Source organism: Semicossyphus pulcher, unplaced genomic scaffold (assembly GCF_022749685.1).
Source record: "Semicossyphus pulcher isolate SPU_LCO1_2020_fin unplaced genomic scaffold, fSemPul1.0.p SCAF_14, whole genome shotgun sequence".
NCBI lineage: Eukaryota > Metazoa > Chordata > Actinopteri > Labriformes > Labridae > Semicossyphus > Semicossyphus pulcher.
In genome coordinates this window covers 26,042,070-26,063,239 of record NW_027211648.1, presented here as the reverse complement: position 1 = coordinate 26,063,239, position 21,170 = coordinate 26,042,070, and the positions used below count along the sequence as shown (strand labels likewise).

General features: G+C 41.9%; 1 protein-coding gene across 1 annotated transcript in view; it reads left to right on the top strand.

Moving 5' to 3' along the window:
* The window catches only part of LOC138590756 (protein NLRC3-like), a 29,681-nt gene extending 24,384 nt beyond the window's left edge, over positions 1–5,297 (top strand). Inside the window, exons 9-11 of the mRNA XM_069661116.1 lie at positions 3,485–3,552; positions 3,681–3,829; positions 5,103–5,297. Of these exons, the coding sequence (XP_069517217.1) occupies positions 3,485–3,552; positions 3,681–3,829; positions 5,103–5,297 (412 nt within the window). The remainder of the gene's footprint in view (positions 1–3,484; positions 3,553–3,680; positions 3,830–5,102) is intronic.
* The last annotated feature ends 15,873 nt before the right edge of the window (positions 5,298–21,170 follow it).

Below are 21,170 nucleotides of genomic sequence, written 5' to 3'. Positions count from 1 at the left end.
ACTATTTCTAAAAGAAATACTGTCCATGTCTTTGTTCACATTCACCAAAATTCATTCGGACATATTTGGCATCTTTGAAACTTTAGTATTTTGAGTCGACTCTTCAGTTATTTTCTGCTGGTTTTTATTGTATTTCTTGTTTGTTGTGTTTGGCTGCACAACATGAGTTTGTATAGATGGAGCCACTGGTGCTTCTTGTGTTACGCTCCTGAAAAATGAGGAGAAATAATCACACAGTGATCGTGTGATGTTTTTCAGACACGTCTGAAGTTCAATGAGGAAAGTGCTGTGATTTCTCCTGGTGAGGGATTAAAAGACCACTTTCAGCATTACAGAAGACCTCTGTAACCACCATTTCTTAGTTAGATGTTTGTTAATTTTCTTTGAATAGTATAATTTGCTGGAGTACAACGAGTATTATATGTCTGTTTCATTTAGGGAATGTTGCTAAACATTAAATGTAATTTATTCTTGCATTTCCCTTCTGTAAGTTTCTTACCGTCCTGTGCAGCTTCCACAGTCATGTGACTAATTGACAGAAAATGAGTCTTTTTATTTTAATATATTCTGTAAAAGTTCAGTAAACGAGTGATGGCAAAGCAACACGGTTGTTTTACCCTGCCTGTGGACTAAACACGTAAAACATTGTCGTGTGGTTACCATAAGAAGTAATTGTGGAGAAAGATGACCACTACAAGCTCTGTTGCAGTTTAAAATCAAAAAGGAATTAATCAAATGTTTCTAAATATCACCTAATTAGCATTACAACCATTTTCTTTTTACAATTTTGTTTATTGGAAATTAAATGACATACGCTAAAGTGCAATGGGTTGTACAGGAATATAAATGTAATTTAAAGTATAGCCTAAACTAAGGCAACAACTAGAACACAACGTAACATTTACATTACAACCATTTTAATAGTGTTTTAAATATGTGTTTTATTTGAATCAGTCGTCATAAATGTTTGATCTTTTTAACCTAATCACAGATTTTAACATCATCACAGACCAAGAAGCACTAAACTGTAACTTGTATCAGACTATCATTTATTCTTTATTCAGATTGAGTCGCTGCAGTTTGTCAGAGACGAGCTGTGCTTCTCTGGCCTCAGCTCTGAAGTCCAACCCCTCCCATCTGAGAGAGCTGCAGCTGAGCCTCAACGAGCTGCAGGATTCAGGAGTGAAGCTGCTGTGTGGTTTTCTGGAGAGTCCACACTGTAGACTGGAGACTCTGAGGTCAGAAACCATGTTTTACTTCTGTGCTGAGATTAATATGATGTGAAAGTTGTGTTGACACTAAACTGCAGACATGAGGCTGATATTATACTGATCCACACTGAGTATCTTAATGCTGAAGTCTATTTTCTTCTTCACTGCTTTAGTCCATTGACTGTAGCAGAGCAATGTTGAGTTCCACATTTAAAACCTTCATAGAACAAGAAAAATCCTACACTGTATAATTCACTGTGAACCTGTGAAACACCTGATTTCATCTTTTATTCCACATCATGTTTTTAAATAAATCAGTAATAGAAACATTTATTAATTATTTCAGTTTGTACGAGCAGAAAATACCAAATATATTCAGTATTTTCTTTTTCCAACATTTTCCTCCAAAGTCACATCATTTATTCTTTATTCAGATTGAGTCGCTGCAGGTTGTCAGAGATGAGCTGTGCTTCTCTGGCCTCAGCTCTGAAGTCCAACCCCTCCCATCTGAGAGAGCTGGAGCTGAGCATCAACAAGCTGCAGGATTCAGGAGTGAAGCTGCTCTCTGATCTTGTGAAGAGTCCACACTGTAGACTGGAGACTCTGAGGTCAGTCCATGTTCGCTTCAGCAGTATTGTACTAAACACAGTTATTATCACAGCAAAGTTCCAGTATTGTCTGCTAAACCTCCAACCCTCCCAGTGGCTGCTGTCCTCAGTGAAGCTGTGAGAGGAGAACAGTGACAGGCTTCAGGATTGGACAGAAACACAGAGAGAGAACAGACAGCCAATCAGATCAGCACGAAGCTTGTTGTGATCACGTGTTTGATTTGATGTGAAGACAACTGTTGTTGTTGTGTTCATGTGTACAGGACATTAAGCTGGATTACAGCTGACAGCATCACAAGATGTTTAGAGACAGTGGTCCTCGTTCATCAAACTGTCGTACCATCAAATCTGATCTCAAAGTGTTCGTTCTCTCATTTCAGCACTAAACAATTCATCAGTTCATCTTTGTCACAGCTCTGAGATCAGTCTGCCTGAAGCCTGCAAATCACTATCTGTTATTACACAGAACCATGGTTACGTTTAGTAACCACGGTCTTTGTACAGAACAAAACCTCTGCTGAAGTCCAGAAATCACAGCTGATGTTTCTGCTCTTCAGTCTTTGCATGAACATGAAGGACTTTTAACATCATATATAGTTTATATATCTGTCCATGTGACAGCAGCTTGTCCAAATGTTTCTGTGACAGACACCATTTTTACACTTCATGTGATATTTCACATTTGAAGCAGTTATACTGAAGTAGTTATACCATGTTCTGGGTGAATACTTGATTCTGATTGGCTGCTGGGTGTTGATTACTTCCTGACAATGGACACCTTTTAAGTAGTTGTGGATACGTATACGCTGGCTACGTAGTATCAGCCTGTTTCTACAATGACTGACCATGGCAACAGGTACAAAGTCAAAGCCTCTGTTTACAGTTGATGCACCTTGTTAACGAGCTAACATCGACCTACAGCAATGAGGGACTTCAACAGCTCTTTGACCTTATTGGGAGGATATGAGAACTTTGCTGACTGGGATGCAGTTGAAGAAAGAGAGAGTGGAAAGAAAAGAGAAACCTTTATTTACAGCACTGAGTGTAGTCCTTCAGTACCTCTGAGCACCACAGGATGGCGCCTGTAAAACAGGAGCTGCAGGAAGTACACAGCCCCTCTGAACTTACTGATCCTGTGGATCACATCAGCCATCATCTGACATCCCGCTCACCATTCAACTCTCTACTTCATTCTGCGGCCGACAGTAAACATGGCCGATCATTTGTTCGTACAAATCCTGATGTTGATTTCAGGACAATGACACGGCTGGTTAGCTACATAGTCTTCTTATTATGTCTCATTATATTTAACTTATATCCGACACAATGTCATTGACTTTTAATGTAGCAAGTATATTGTTAGCTTTCTCGCTAATAGCTGAGCAGACAAGAAATATCTCCTATTGCAGAGTGGTGTCCAAGACCCGTTTTATTTACTGGAGGAGTGAATAATGTTTTCGTGTTATTAGTTCCTTATTAGATTGTAATGATTGTTCCAGGTATCAGTCAAACCCTCAGGTGTTAGCGGCTCTGGCCTCCATGAGTCCACAGATTCCTGATAATGGACACCTCGTCGGGCATTATCCCTGACAGAAAAAATGTCACAGAGAAACTGATTTGAATCCATGTTTACAGTAAGCAGTGAATATGTCTCTGTTTCTGCAGTCATGATGCGTTCAGGGTCTCTCAGCAGTTAAGTTCCACTGTGTACTTAAGTCCTGTTCAGACTTGTGGTATGAACAGACTGAAGTCTCTGCTGGTCTTTAAACTGGATGTGCTGCCTCGCTGACTGACAGCTGATGAGGGCCTCTCTGTCAACACTGATATATGACTTCTGTTGTCTGTCTTCTTCTCTCATCAGGTGGAAGTATTGATCTCTGTCAGAGTGTGAGCGATCAGGAGGATGGTCGTGTATCAGAGGATCAGCTGTGTCCTGATGATCCAGAGAGGGTGAAGCAGCAGCATCAGCTTGTGTGTGTGGAGGCTCTGACTGGGCCATGTTACTGGGAGGTAGAGTGGAGAGGAGAGCTTCATCCAGCAGTGACTGACAGAGGAATTGTTGGAAAAAAATGTGCCTGGATGATGCATTTGTCATGAGTGATACTAATCGTCTTAATGATCACTTAAAGTTGTTGCTATGGAACTTTTCAGTCCCACAGGAGGGAATGTTTGAAAGAATGTGAAACTTTATAATGAAATGTTTTAGAGTTGAAGTTATATATCCAAAAGTTTTATAATCAAATGTTTTAACTGAAACTTTATAATCAAATGTCTTAAAGGTAAAGTTTTTTATGGTCAAAATGTAGTTAACGTTTCTATTGTCCAATGCCTTCAAGTTTTACAGTCACATGTTTTATAGTTCAGGTTTTATAGTCAAATGTTTTAAAGTAAGTTCTTATAATCCAATGCTCTAAAGCTCTAAAGGAGAATCCTAACAAGCTGAGGGCAGAGAGCCAGAGTTGAGGGAGGGGGGCTCCAACAGGTGGTGGCACAAGTCTGCCACTTGCGACACACTAACTAATTAGGCAGAGACCTGACAATGGGGAAAAAACGTGCCAGAGCCCAGCGAGGGAGGAGTTTAGAGTATATAAGACCGAGCAGCTAATGTGTGGGCAGTCTTATCCGGATGGACTCGGGTTTATTTGTTTGTATTTATACGGGAATAAACTCTCGCATCAGATTCTGCCAGTCTCTAGTGTTTGCTTGTCCGAGTTTTTTCAAGACTTTGACTATATTTTTAATAGTTTTATAACCTATTGGAGATTGACATTAAGTGGCAGACAAGAGGGTTCGGGGAACTTTTTTGCCACAACAGAATCACACCCAGTGGAGATGACTCTCGGTGCTGTAGTCTAAACTGCTCTGAGATCAGCTCCACTGTCAGACACAAAGTCCATCATCATCCCCGTGTGTTCCTCTGGGTGTGACAGAGTATCATCACAGTATGTGGACTGCTCTGCTGCTGCTCTGTCCTTCTACACAGTCTCTGCAGACACACTGAGACTCCTCCACTCCTGCTGCTCCACACTCAACCACCTCCTCCACCCTCCACCTGGACCTGGACTTTACTTTGTCTTTATTTCTGAACCCAAAGTGACCACTTGTGATCATATTACCCTGATAAGATATGTCAGTTTGTTTAATAAGTCACCCATTTAAAATATATTAAGGCTTACAGTTATACATATTTAGGGTTGGGTTGCTCTGAGTCACAGGTGGGTGCTGCCAGCGGTCCAGTCACTGCTCACGGTCACCTGCTCCTTTTCATCTGCCATCTGATGAGCATCACTGGGAGGGGGCCCGGACTGTGCAGACCCCAGACCAATCAGCAGGAGTCTCTAGTACTGTGACGATGGAGACTGAGTCCATCAGAAGACACGACCAGGGCTACCTCTGTCCTCTCCAGCCTGCCAGACGCAAAGGCTACATGCAGGGGGGGGTCAACAGCCCCGCCAGACGCAAAGGGTACCCGGGGTAAAACCCCGCCAGATGCAAAGTCGGCCCTCAGGATGAAAGAAACGTCGATCCAGCCGCCGTGCCAAAATGTGGAGAGGGTACAGAGAGCCCCCCGGTGCAAGGTGCTACCTGTGGGGTCTTCAGCCCTGCCAGACACGAGGGCTGTCCCTGGAATCACTGGTCCCGCCAGATGCAGAGGCCAGTTGTCGTGGAAGAAAGGGTCGCTGCAGCATCCTGCCAGATGTTTTGGAGAGAAACCTGTGGTGTGGAAGAGAGGAAGAGAGACAACATGGTGGAGTCAGTCAGAGTCGCTGTCTGACCACCTCGGCCTCTGAGCGGCAGCCTCCTCCTCCTCCTCCTCCTCCTCCTCTCCGTCTTCCCTGCTCCTCTTCCTGGAGGAGCCAGAAGTAGAGGGAGATGGAGGGACGTGTTTACAGACTAAAAGTGAGTCCACCTTAAATCAGGAGATCACATCATCACTGAAAAAAAGAGACAGTAGCTGATAAACACCAAATGTGATGCTCTCCACACAGATTGTTTTCCTGAACACAAAGAAACTCTCTCTAAACACTATCAGACAACATCCCTGCATCCACACAGTGATGGAATAATCAGAAACATTAGTTTCCGGCTGGGAGAGTTCACATGAACACAGATTTGACATCATATTACAGGAAACATGACGGACCAAAGTAGATCATGCCTTTATGGACAAGAACTTTGTATTCATTCTGGTATTACAAATACATTTGTATCTCATTTGTATAATGTGGTGTAAGGCTGTAACTGATAGTTGCTGTCCACTGAGAGTGACCTAGATTAAATCTAAGCAATAAAATACAACACATTTTATTAGTAACATCTGTGATGTATTCTTAAGTAGTGTTCTTAATAAAAATGTTGCAGAACTGTAGTGGAGTCAGGAAAGCACAATAAGGCCTCATAAATGTAGTGGAGAATTAAGTGGGTATAAAGTAGCATCCAATGGAAATACACAAGCAAAGTACAAGTATCTCTTAATTATAGTTTGTTAAAGTCCTTAGTAATTGTACATTTCACCACTGTTGAATTGTCAAACACATTTCAGTATGAAAACACCAACATGTCAAGAACAACATGGTGATGAACACACAGCTCTGGCTGTAGGTTCAATAACAGACACACACTTTATCTGTTTCACTCAGACTCACAACAACATTCAGCTGTTACTGCGTTTTGACTCATATCTGTAAATTATAGTTATTTATGCTCTTATCTTTCTACACTCAACTCATCTATCCACATATAGAAACAGGCGCTGGTTTGTTTACACCTGCATGTTCTGATGTTCTGAATGTTAGCTCCATCGTCGCCATGGTGACCAAGAAACGCTGATCTTAGCATTATACAATTTTTATTTCCAAAACCATGATCGAGAAATGTTACGTTTCTATCAAAAAGGAAACATGACGGACCAAAGTAGATCATGCCCACCGTGCAGCCCATCTCATATTAATTTTACACCAGTTTTACTAAATAATGTCCATCTGTACTTTGAACAGTATTAATTCAGCATTAAATTTGTACTGGAAAAATGATTTAAATTAATTTCAATGTGTGGCCGAAAATGGGGGGAGGAGAGTCGAGAATTGCCAGGCAACGCCACCTGGGGGATTGCACCCCGGGAAATACAATAACCACTCACACCACCACCACCACCACAATTACAAGACCGAAGGCGCTCTTTGCCCCAGGGCGCGAAATGTTCTACAAAGAAGCTCTCAGGGATCGTGGACACCATGGACCCGCTGTCCAACAAGCATGGGACAGTGACCCCACCCATTAAAACATCAATATGTGGACAGGGCGCCATTATTCGATCGATAAGATCTGGTTGTGAGCCTCCAACCTCCCCATCTGAGCTTTGGCTCCCCGGCTCAGCGGGCTTCAGTTTTCCGGCTGGAATGCGGAGCGGGAAAACCCAGCCACATTAGAAGATCGGCCAGTGGCAGAGCCAGCACGGGACGAGGGGGAACCCGCTCCCCGTCACACTCGCTGGCATAATGGCCTGGCTGTTGACACCTTCGGCAAATCATAGGCCCGTTGCGAAGAGGCCGAGGGGGAAAAGGACTGGCCTGCAAAGAAGCCATGGTCTGGGCAAGCTGCTCAAGCTGTTCCTGTTGACGCTTCTAGAGTCCCTTCACCTCACTCAACTCTGAGTCATGGGCCGAAGGAAGGGAGTGGCTACGTTCCCTAGCAGCCCTTGGGGACCCCTCCCTCTCCCATCTAATGACCTCTCCACGTACATCAAGCACAGAAGAAGTAGGGCAGCGGCGAACCAACTGCTTCAATTCCCTGCGAAGGGCACCATCAAGCACGTGCTCCACGAACTGATCGCGAAGGAGAAGTTCTGCGTTAGGCAGGTCATCAGGTGCTGACTGCTTGACACGCTCCATGAGGGCCATCAGAGCCAAGGAAAACTCAAGTAATGTCTCCCCTTCCTGCTGCTGCTTCCTGGAAAAGAAAGTTTGCTGTAGGGTTACATATGACCGAACGCAGCCATAAAGCTCAGTCAAGATAGCCAAAACCTTGGCTGGATCCTCTCTTTCCACACGGGGGCGATACTTGATCTCCTCTCTGGCCTCCCCTTCCAGATGGTCAACGAGGAAGAAGGCCTGATCGCGAACTGACAGGTGGCGGGCACGCATACATGCCTGTAGCTCCTCTTTCCACTCAACTATACCTATACCTGTCCTACCATTAAACATGGGACATCTACGGTCTCTAGGTATAACAATCAGCCGTTCAGTGACCGTGGCGCTGGCCCCTGCAGCTGGAGGATTATCACCTGAAGTGATAGGAGCGGGGTCAGCTCTGCTGGAACTGGCCTGGGAAGCATCCCTCGCCCGAGACAGCTGCTCATTATCTGCTTTAAGCTGTGCCACTAGCTCTCTGAGCTGCTGCAGCTCCTCCTCCATAGCAAACCGCAGAGGCCACACTCACAACCCTCGAAATGGAGACCTGACGTTACCTACTGGCCAAAAAAATGCTGCCGCTCCGTCTCCTCCGCTACCTCCACACACCACCACAAACTCTAACACAACACAAAAATAACCAAAGAAAGGGAAAAGGAATAGTACCAACAAAAAAAAAAAAAAGGAAGCCACGTCTCTGTCCTCTAACAGTGCATCCTGCCGGCAACGCCAATCGTGGCCAAAAATGGGGGGAGGAGAGTCGAGAATTGCCAGGCAACGCCACCTGGGGAATTGCACCCCAGGAAGTACAATAACCACTCTTACTATAGAAGATCACACAGATTCGTTAAACAAACATTATTTTTATAAATTTATAAATTATTGCACTTCTGTGTGATTAGAGATGATGTTTGTGATCTGTCATTGCCTCTACAGACACTCCTGCAGCACCTGAATGCGTCACTGCAATTATAAACACACTTTAACAACTTGTTTATTAATTCCTTTTACATGCAAACTGCAGGCAAACGCGCTCTCCGCGTTGTCAACAATTATATTTCATAAAGGCGTGTTCTTTTTTTACGGAACTGAACGACCCGTGTGTGAGAACGAGCTGCTGCATGTTGAGACTTATGCAACTCAATCATTTTAAAATATTTTCGAGAGCAAAACTATTCAAATGAGAAGGAATATTATCTATTTTAATTAAAAGTATTAATAATTGTTAAAAATGTGGACAATTATTTGCAAATTGTAAAATAAAGAGAGAAAGGCTTTCCCCCTTGAGCTCGAGTAACAGATTTTTTCCTACATTGTTTCGACGTCTGAAAGTATCATTTGAGATTTGATCCAAAACAACTTAGAAAAACTATAAAACAGTCGCTTGACGTTCTTAAAGGCCTCCTCACTTAAGTACATTTGTTCATTTGTCCATACAGCATCATGTTTGTCCTCGTGAATACTGTCAAAAAAGTCATCTTACAGTTTTCTGTTTTTCAAGCACACATAACATGTCTGCCTCTGTTGATTTAAAATGCAGAAGTGTTTGAGCTCTTATGTTAAAACTAATTAAACCCAAATATAGGAGCAAAAAAGTCTCATATCGTTGGGAGGATACTGTTTGCAATGTGTGATGTATCCACCAGATGGCAGTACAATCTTTTACTCAATTTGTTCTACATGGCAGTTAAGAATTTAGAAGCGAAACGCTACTTCTGTCTCAACAGATTAATAAGGAGCCATTGGTTACAGCATAATACACATATCCCATGTGCATGATGATAGAGAATGACAGACTATTACTGTATTAAAAAGACAGACAAATGGAAGAGGGTATCGGTGTGAATGTTCAGCTTTACGGCAGTAAGTGAATTTGTTTCATTTCTATGCTGCAAAACAATAAAATCCTGATTTGAGGAAAGAAACAACTCTCTCATAAAGCTATAAATAGAAGATGCGACTGTTGGAGTGTTTCTGTTTCTTGATGAGGGTTATTGTCTTCCAGTCAACACACCTCGTTAGGCTGTTTTTTGCTGCAGCCCTGACTGGCCAATATATTGTATAATTCCACTATCTGTACAGCAGTTAAGACTAAATATTGTTAGTTTAATTCTCTGAGTTCATAAAATCCAGTTATACTATGCAAGGACCTGCTGCACAATGAACACATTTTTAAAGTTAGAATAATATTGATTTATTGTCAAGGCAAACATTCCCTTCTATTTATCTTCTATTATAGTTACAATGGAAGAGTGTAAGACATAATAGATTTACCTGTTGCGCATAGATTTAGAGAAACTAGGGATGCACAATATTATCGGCATGTTATCTGCACATTATGGCTTGAAAATGACATATCAGCATCGGCAGATATGTCATTTTTCTGCAGATATGTTCCGCCGATAAAACAACACTTTAATTATGCCTAAATGCTCGACGATTCCCCAAATTTTAACAGACAACCAGCTCACCACAGCCTCCTGCAGAGCCATGGTGACAGACAGAAAGTGTTAGGTAATCTGCAGGCCTGTTAGTCCCCTTGAATGGTCGGAGTGACAGTGGTAATTATCCTGTCACGGTACAGCAATTAAACAGAGGTATTTAAAGGCAGCACTAAAGTGAAAGAGATTCCTTAAATGATAGGCTCTGTTCACTCTCTTGTCCAGCAGTATCCTCTCCTCTTCTGCGTGGGACTGGTTTACTATTAAATAGAGGGAACATGAATTTGCATATGCTTTACACTAAGTGGCGTCACAGTGTAACAGCTGATCTCTGGAGGTGTTTTTCTCAGGATGTGTCAGTCAAATATATACAACCTCTATAATACCCCTTCTCACCATATTAACATGTTAACGCAGGTTTTTCAGACCCGGGAAGACACGCTAATAAATGCCGACTGTCTCTTTTCCCATTGCCATGTGAAGTATACTCCTTTCAGTCTCTTTCCGCTGCGTCACCGTCTGACGTCACAAACAGGCCGGAAACAAGTGCTGTGTTCGAAATGCCATGCTATACTAGCAGCACGTACTGATTTGGCCAAAATGTAGTCTGCAGTATGCAAACAAAAGCGTACTGTATCCCACAATGCAAAGCGCTGGAACGTCACAGCAGCAGTTGAAAAGACGGACAGCAGCAGCATTCCAGCAGAAGGGGGCGCTGTAGCTAAAGAAGCAGCGGTTATTGTTTACTTCCGCCTGGCGTAGCATACTGCAAAATGAATTTAAAAAGCTCCTCCATACTACAAACTACCGCCGAACGCAGTATGCAGTATATAGCATGTAGTATATAGTATGCAGTATATAGCATGTAGTATATAGTATGCAGTATATAGCATGTAGTATATAGTATGCAGTATATAGCATGTAGTATATAGTATGGCATTTCCAACACAGCCAGGGTTAGTAAACAGTGAAGATGTTACGGTGGTGTTATCTATAACTCATTCAGTCTGTTTATCAAACTCTGCGCCGACAAATTTGGAACAATGTTCGAGCGCTGCTTGGACGGAAACGGGCGATTTGTTGCTGAGATGAAAAGGAGTCACAGAAGTTACTGACGGAGCTTAGCGTCGCGCCGGAAAGGGGGCGGAGATTATTTATTAATGTTGACATGGGTTTGGTGTTCTCATCAATGCCGATCGGAGCCGAGGCGATAATTATCCGGGACTTACTGCAGAGTCATTTGACCAGGTCTGAGTACCGATTGTAACCTTTCCCACTTAGCAAAAAAGTTGTGTGTTAGCAGGTTTTTTGACCAGTGGGAAAGGGGCTTAAGAGGAAATTTTAAGTTAAAAATAAATTAAAAAACAACCCTTTTACATCGGTTTCCTGTAAAATAGAGTCAATAAACAACGTAGAACATCTTAGACTGGAGTTATAAATCATATCAATACATACTTGGGACACTACATGCACAAAAGTGCCCAACTATTAAGCCCTTTTCACACATGCACTGCATCATTGGACCAATGACTGTATATAAAGATGGACGATGTGTCTCAACCGCTCAGCTCAATCCCTGTATTTATTGTTTTAGTTATGTCTCCTCTCGCCATTCCTCCTCTACTCTGCTCAAGAACAGAACGCTGCAGGAGCCGGATTTGTCAACAGCGCTGTCGATCATGAGGTCACACCCCCTTTTTATATTTACAGTGGTCATTCAACATCTGCCAATACCAGCAGGTAACTACAGTTTTATATCCACTTTTCGTCATGTCTTGCTGTGTATTTAAAAGGGACAAAAGATGGAGGACGAGAGAGAGAGTGTGCCTTTGTTCTGTGACCAATGAAACAATCCCCGAATCTATACCAGCCAAGGTCACCAAGAGCAGAAGCTCTAAAATGTAAGAAGAGATACTACAACTATAATCATGTGTGTAATTACATGATACGGAGGCTTGTTTGGAGATTTAGTGCCACACGATTCTCCGAAGGTGACTTTCATGTTGTCTAAACCACCTCAGCAGGGATGTCTAACGGCCGCTCTGAGATGAAACACGTTAACAGGATCGGCTCTGCTCTGCTGCAGATTGGATCCAAGAGTTAGTCTGTAAGGTTCTCCTCTGTTTTTCAATACATCCAACGTTATCTCTAATGCCATGTTAACATTAGACACGTTCAGACTGTGGCAAGTATTTTATTGTTCAACTCAGCCTCCTAATTTCATGTTGAGTCAGACATATCAGGTATGAAATCTACTTCCAAGGAAATCAACCGCTGGCAAAATGGCTGCACATCTGTGGCATCGTACAAGTGCCTAAAAATACTTCTGTCAAATAATTAAAAGAATAAAATGTTGACATTTAAAAGGAATGAATAAAAGTGGATAAAAAATACTGAAAACATAAAGAGAAATAAATCAAAGAATTAATAAATCTATAAAAACTAATTATAAATCCAGAATAATTGATATAACAGTTCTCATTCATTTTTAAATTTTATGTTACTATTATTACTATTATCATTTTAATGTTACTCTATGTTAACATTTTTAGTATATAGTTGGAAAACAACAGAAATAGCCTCGGCAGAAAGGCCCGCCCAAAACAGTTGATTGACAGCTTAGCCCTTGAAGGAATTCTAGGAGAGTAAATGTAGGGAAAGTAAAAGTGAAAAGTAAAGGGATAAAAACTAATAATTAAACAACATTATAATTGAAAATAAAAATAACAGAGTTAAAGCAATCCAATGCAAGATAAATGAAGAAAAAAAATGTTATTACAAAAGGCCTAAAGAGGCTTTCAAAGTTTTTCCAGCAATGCACCAAGAGCAGTGCAACATGTTGGATATGTAATAGAATCAATGAGAAGACGGGGACAACCTTAAACAGACATCCGTCCAGGATGCACCCTGGAACCTCAGGTGATGGGGACTTGACCGATTCTTCTTTGGTGACTTGGACTTGAATACTGGGGACTCGAGACTCGTCTCAGACTCGAGGTTTGGTGACTCGACTCTCACACTGTCTTTCCCAGATTTTTTCTTTTTCATGCCACTCCTTTGACTTCATATTGACCTTCGTCTTTCGTTAAGCCCTTAATCCACCAGGTACAATCAATACCAATAATCAATATCCTCTGCAGCTGTGATACACTTCCAGCGTTATGTGGGGACGAGGTTTTTGTCCTTTGTTGACTTACTGCTTTAGCTGAGAGATGTGGAGACTCCTGGGACACGCAGTCTGAAGTTAATCCTGGAGCCGTTATCAATTCTCTGCCAGAGACGGAGTGAACCGCAGGAGACAGCTCGGGACACACAGGGACAAAGAGGCGCTCTGAGATGAGGTGAGGACGGCTGCTAAATAACTGTGAACATCACATGATGAGAGGGAAAGAGAGGTTTTTCTTAATGATGCAGAGCTGCGGAAGCACATTGATTACAACCATTGATTCTTTAATCACAGTACATGGTTTCCCAGGCAGTGCAGAGGTTAATGCGATCATGCCAGAAAAGCACTGTGGTTATTTCACTTTACATTGTTTTCCCTGAAATGCAGATGTGTTCATCAGCCTCTTTATTTGCATTCTCTTTGTAATGGTCAGAGAAATGCAGTTTCACACTTGAATTTCAAATTGCACGAAGAAGAAAACATTTTGTACCCATTACATGGTAGTCAACCCTTTTTGTATGTTTGTATTGTAAATATTTTCACCCTCGTCATTTGTCAGCCTTTTTCCTTTGGCACGACGTTTTTCTCAACTGTTCAAGGACGTCATGACAGCTCCCTAAAAGTGAAGCCAAAACCTCTCTTATCATGCTGATTTGTGTCCAAGAGTTAAGTTTACTTTTAATTAGTTATTTGATGCTGTAAAAAGGGGGTGTGACCTCATGATTGACAGCTCTGTTGACAAATACAGCTCCTGCAGCGTTCTGTTCCAGAGCAGAGTAAGAAATTGTTTGACATCAGACTGTGCCGTGCTGTTTCTAAATTCAATGATATTCTCACATCTGTCCTTTGGTTTGGCCGCCTGGTCTCAGGCCAACCAGTCTGTAATTAAATCTATAGAGTGTCTTTATAATCGGGCCTTGAAAACCTTGGACAAAAAACAAATAAGGAACCACCATTGCCCCATTTTAAGTCAATACTAGATTTTAAGTTTTGCTAACTTTCCATCATGTAAAGCTGGTGTTAAACGTTTAAATGGACTTGCTCTTAAGCCTCTCTGTGAAAACAGCAAAAGATTACAGAGTTTTAGCAGATCCACCAGGGCAGCTTATAGTGACAATTGTAAGGTGGCATTCTTCAGCTTTTTCTGTGAAAGGAACAAAGTCTTGGAACTTGCTGCAAACTTCACCACTTTTAAAAGAGCTACCAAATCCTGCTTTTCTCAACAACAAAACTGCACTCATGTCTAGTTTTAAATGTTTTTAATGTGTGCTTAATTGTTTCTTGTTGTATTTATTTTCTTTCCTACTTTTTCTGTTACTCATCTCTGCAGGACACACTCTGGATACAAATGACGTCCTCAGGGCACGATGGAAGTGATATTTTGGCTTCACTTTTGTCAGAGAGAAAGTGGAAAGACGTCGTCCGTCTTTATGTATGTGCACTGTGTTTGTCATATTCCAGCTGTTTGGGTGAAAAGTGCTGTGGTGAGCTGAACTGAATAAACTTCACTTTCCAAAAGATTTTAAAGATAGGTCATGCTTGTGTTGTCTGGACTGTTCAAACAAAGAGGGTCCAATCATATAGATTTCACTGTTCCTTTGACTGATATTGAGCTCAGGCAGCTGTGGCTAGCAGCTCTAAATATACATTGACACTTGTCGAGCAGCACAGAGACAACTTCACGTCAGTTATCATTTTGCTCAAGAAAACTATGAAAAACATCTCCTCATAGCCAGCTAGACGCTTAAATGTCAGGACAGCTTGCGTTAAATAAATGAAACAACTCACTAAACAACCGGAGAAGTTGTCTCTCTCTCTCTTTTCACCGTTGCATGTGGAGGAATACAGATGTTGTACGCTGTAGCGTGAATCGCCTTGACCTCAATTCTGCATCTTTTTTTCAAAGTATTCTGATCATTGGAACAGACACATGCAGAGTCTGTAAGAAGAGTGCTGGTACAAATGGTCAATTTAGGTACCAACCATCCCCCAAGTTTACGACCCTTCTCACATTCCAGAGAAGATAACTCACATGCAGACACATCCTTTCTGCAGAGAATATAAGGACTAAAGTGACTAACTCTCCTATGCAATTGAAATGTACTTAAAGTAATGTTATGCGGAGCTAACATATTTTAATACTGTGAAAATTGTTTTAACGTGAATCTGAAACTGCAGTTCTCCTCATCCTGATCACACCTCCTCCTCATGTCTGTCTGCTAACAAAGGAAGACCACATGTGGACACATGAGATCATTGGATCCATTCATTGGATGTGCAGAAAGGTTTACCTGTGCATATGCAGACGTGTACGTGTACATGTATATACTATTTGTTGTCATAATGGATGTTGCCATCAACCTTGTTGTTTAATTGTTTAGTTCATCTAATCCCTTTTCAACAGGTTTTATTCAACAGTTAATATAAAGTGTTTGGTATCGTTCTGTAGTTGACAGAGCCCAACTTTTAAATATGGAAGAATTAAATATGTGAAGTAGACAATATTGATTTTAATGCTTAAAAAGACATAATCTCACTCTCAGAGCCTTCTCCTCATGGGTGTGGCTAGAGAGGGACCCCAGAAACCAGACCCCTCTGGTCCCAAGGTTATAAAGCCCCAAGCAACTTCCTCTTGTTTTTTTCTCCTGTTGGCTCGTGGTCCTGTGTCTTGTCCTGTTACTCTTGTTCCTGAGTCCTCTGAGTTCTCTTCCCCCCCTTGGGGCGGGGGAAGGGTTGGCCACATGGCCTGTCCCAGGTTCTGCTGTCAGCTTATGCAGCCTGAACCTCTCCTGAAGTCCTGAGCCGTCAAGAACGGCCTTATTGTGTACTGGGCCGCAGAACGCCGCCAGTATCACCATGCTGATCCCGCGCTGCACTGAACGTGCCGAAGAAGCCGAATCCAGCAACCTTTAAAGGAGACTTTGCACAAAAGACACTCCCGAACGACGTCTGGCAAAACTGCCACAGACCTCACCCCAGCCAGAGAAAGGGGGGTGAAGATGAAGATGATTCAGCTTCCTGCTGAGCCAGAGAGGGAGATGGAGAAACCCGATTCAAGCCGAATCGGCCACGAGGGACGAAAGCTGTCCTGAAAAGGCCCGAGCGCCAAAAGAGAGCCTGCTGCCACAACCATCAGATGATCATCAGGTGATACAATTACATCTCCCATGTGTTGATGCTTGATGCTAAATTAACTAGGATTAATAAACATTAAACCTAAAACTAAATCTTTTAAAATTAGAATTACTTTTGAATTGCTTCACAATCTTCCTTGGTGCCCTTTTAAACTCTCAACTGCTGAACGATGCATTAGTAATTAAATCCCATTTAATTCTAAACATCAAAGAAACCAGTCACAGATGCCTTCTACAATGTGGTCCGTTGTCATTCATGTATTGTTCATCGTTGTATTCATTGTCCCTGTTTATTTCTTCATTCGTATTCCACTTAGAAGTAGTTAAATAAACCTTTCATTTATAAAGACCTTGATCCATGTGATTTGTGTGTGTATAAAATGGTAAAGTCACTGTACACCATGTCCAAGAACCTCGTAGCAACCCTGAGATCATGAGCCTAAAGTCTTTAATAACTAATTATAAGTTTTCCCTGTTTTATCAAAATTGGGTGGCGTCCAACACTGAATTTAAGGTAAACCTGAATCCTTTTGCTATTAATTAGTTATTAATCTTGCTACCCCTTTAACGCTACAACGCTTGAGAAAATTGATTTAAAGTGATATTTTTTTAAGGTGGGACCATTCTTCAAGGGATAGTTGGATTTGTTTGAAGTGAGGTTGTATGAGATACTTACCAATAGTAAGTGTACTACACACAGTGGATGCCGGTCAGCACGGCCCCGGTGTTTAGAAACCGGATGCTAGGCTATATGCTGCTGCAGATGGAGTCACTTTCACATGTACTTTATCCACCCATAAGGTCGTCTCACCTAAAAATCAATAGTGGTTTCAATTGTGCTCTGTATTTGAATATTTCACAGCATTTAACTTTGCAATAAGACAGCCTCGTTATTTGGCACTACTTTGTGTGGACCGCAGCACGTACTATTGTTAAGTAGCTCATACAACCCTACTGAACTCTCCCTTTAAGGGGCTGAAGTTTGTTTTGCTACAAACCCCGTCCACAGAGATAGATAGCTTTGCTTCAGTGTCTCTACTTTGGACGCCGTCTTCAAACAAGGGCCGTGCTGACCGTCATCAACTGTGCATGATTACACGGTGTATTGATACGTCCCTGATACAACCCCACTTCAAAAAATATAAACTGTCCCTTCAAAGAGAAATTCAATGAGAAACTTTACCTTTAAAGCATCTACTTTTCACTAATTACACCTGATGATTTGTAGCCTTTTCTTTAATGAGGTTCTTTGCCATAAATACAGGGAAAAAATAAACTTTTTTTTTAATGTTTAAAACACCAACATGTCCAGTACCTTAGTGTTAAGGATACATACCCCCTGACTTAAACTCCTCAGAGCCGCAGCAGTTTAGCCTCTCCTCCATCCGTTAACGTCTTTACAGGAGCTATAATTAACTTCTGCAGAGGTGAAGCACTTTCTACTTCTCTGAGATTAATGAAAAGGTAGTCAGCACATGAATAATTTAGGTTTGTCCTCTTCGTTCAATGCTGAACTCAATTTGGGCTGATACCCACTTAACCCTCCAGTTTCCCGTCTGTTTGAAACTTTGCAGGAATTAGACGAGGTTTTTCTGTCCGTGAGTGTTTGTTGTAGAATTATGAAGATGTTTATAATAATTCAATACAAGTTTATAAACTGTATTCAATATAAAGAACTGCTTTGAATGCAATTATGGAAATATTTGTTACACATTTGAGCAATTTCTTAAAGGATAACTTTGGTATTTTTCAACCTAGACCCTATTTTCCCACGTGTTTGTGCGTAAGTGACTAGTGGAGACAACAATTATTGAAATCGATCCAGCATTCAGGGAGGGAGCACCGGCCGGCAGCCGCGAAATTAGATACAATGTAACTAAACGGGGCACCGGGCATACGCCAATTACAGCCAGTAAAAGTGCTTGTTTTTGCTACTGACAGGCTCACATCGTTATAATAAGTGTCTGACAACACTGTGGCAGCCATGCTACTTTACCTTATGCTCTCTGTTGTTGTCTGTAACCAAGCCTCGCTCACGGAGAAGTCTCGCGCTGAAATCTCGCGCAAGACCGTAGTTGTTGCAGGAAGAAGGAGAGAGGAGTGAGAGAAGACGAAGACAAAGAGGGAGAAGTGCCGTTTGTTGTGTTGGAGAACAGAAAGCGATGCTCAGTGCGATCTAAAAGATTGTCATGACTGAAGATCCTCTCTCCCTCTTCGTCCTCTCTCACTCATTCAAGTGGACCATTCTTTCATTCATTCATTCGAGTTTGATGCACTTTGCATTAGCAGTATTACGGACTGGGTGTCTGTGGCGACTGTCGCAGATAAAATCACCCAGTTAGTGACGCGTTTTCCATCAGCCAGCAGTGGTTGGTCTGCCAGAGAGGGTAGGCGGAGCTAAGCAGCTGCTTTTCCGCTCTCTGCAAGTGTTGCGAGTAAACAGTAATCTACTATGGCTGAACAAACAAAGAAAAGATGGATGACTACAGATACAACTTCAACAAGAAGTGAAAATCCAAAGAAAAAGAAACAAACTCGACGCTGAGATGAAGGCAAACAGTCTGAAAAGGAAAGCGACCATCAGCGAGGTCATCAAGAGTTGCAACCGGATCCAAAAGTGGGTGTCTGGTTAAATTGGGAAGTTTACTCACGCAACTCGCCAAAGGTGCCGCCAAAGAGAACGAAAGTAAAATCTTCAAGATTACATCTTTAATAATAAAGAACATGGCTGAGGGACATGTGTGTTCACCTAGAGGAAAGACTCAAATTTCAGAAACGGTTTAATGCCATGCAGGGTTTGATACACAGATGAGCAGTCAGATCAGGCAGAGGTATCCAAAAACGTGAGGCAATAAAAGGCGAGGTCAGAAGGCAAAACAGGGTCAGATCAGTAGTCAAAAACGAGAGCAAGGAAACAGAATGCTGGAACGCGACACAGAGATACAAACAAACCTGCAAAGAGACAGGGGAAGACAGAGGGTAAAATACACGCAGTAATGGGGCTGATGAGACACAGCTGGGGAGAGCACAATCAGGAGCAGGTGAGCACACGACAGGGGAGGAGCAGGACACAGACCTGGAACAGAGACAGGGGTGAGTGATTTCAAAATAAAACAGGATATACCAGACATGAAACAGAAAGAACAAACAAAAGAAAACTTAACCTAACGGGCGGACATGACACATTATTGTTGTAAAGAAATATATACATATGAAGCAGGTGTATTTAAGTAAAAAAAAAGACATCGTACGCCAAACAACAACAATCTTCATTCCCAATACACACATTGTACATGTGGCTGGCTGTACTCCATGGACTAAAACACTCCCATCCCTCCTTTAGGGAAAGACTTTTCATGCTCGCAGCAGCTTGGTGACATTTTAAAGAGCAATTTTCAAGAAATGGATCTAAATGGAAAGTTGGTTCAACCATGTGATTGAGTTTCCATCATGTCCTCAATGATATTTAGAAAGGTGTGCAGAGCAGAACAGTCGAATAATTAACACTCTGCCCTCAGCTGGGTTTTCAAGAATCCCAAAGTTCTGTGTTTCTAATGACTGAGGAGTTCTTACACAGTAATAAAGACTCTTTGGTGATGTACTGAATGATGTCCAACAAATGTAAACGTTGATAACAGCTCTGCATACCTTTCAACCTTCCTTTTTGAAAAGAATGACTACATTGAGATTTATTTCTCATCTCGTTCCTGCTGGAAATTTACAGCAAGAATAACAAACAATGAAACAGGAACAGCTTTTGGCCACAGCTGTCCTTGGGTCTCATTCATGAAACGTTAGTAACTTTGTGTGTAGATTTGCACATAAAAGCCTACGCTACTAAAAACCTACTCCGGATTCATGAACACCGCGGGAAACTCAGATCTGATCGTAAACACGTGTGTATGATCATGAATGCCAATCCATCGTAAAGTGACAGCGCGCTCCCGGTAATCAGCTATTAGCATAAATCCCCGCCCATGAATTGCCAATGACCACCACATAAGGAGGTGTAGATGCATCCAGTCGACCTGTCAGTCAGGACGCAAACAAAGAAAGAGAAAGAAAGATAAAATAATTTTTCTGAAGCGGAGATAGAAATAATTTTGGGTGAAGTGGAGTTAAGAAAACACATTTTATTTTCATCTGTTAGCAGTGGTGTGACAGGGACAGGCAAAGCGAAGGCCTGGAGGGAGGTGACAGATGCCGTTAATGTTGTCTCTGTAGTCCAAAGAACCGTGTCCGAGGTGAAGCGTAAATCGTTTGACATGAAACTGGAGGCAAAGAAACGCATAAGCGCACAAAAAAAATACATCAGCCACAGGAGGAGGAGGCTCACAGTCACAACTATCAACTGCAGACGAGCGCATCACTGGCATAATTGGGGAGACCTCTCTGTCAGGAATGATACCTGACGGAGACAGCGACATGCCTCCACTGGAGTCAACATCAAACCCAGATAGTAAGGTGATTAGTGTTGTATCGTAATACATTAAACCATCACTGATAGCTTAGTGGTCAGTATAGTTTAACCTAGGTCTTACAGTCCCACCAAACAAACAGAAGATTCATTTTTGAGTTTTCTCTCCGGATTGAATGAAGTGGAAACGGGAAACCAGAAATGTTATATTGTGCGTAATGGATCAAATCTAAATCATTGATGGCTGTCGGAATGTATATTTAACATTTATTTTAACAAAGGAT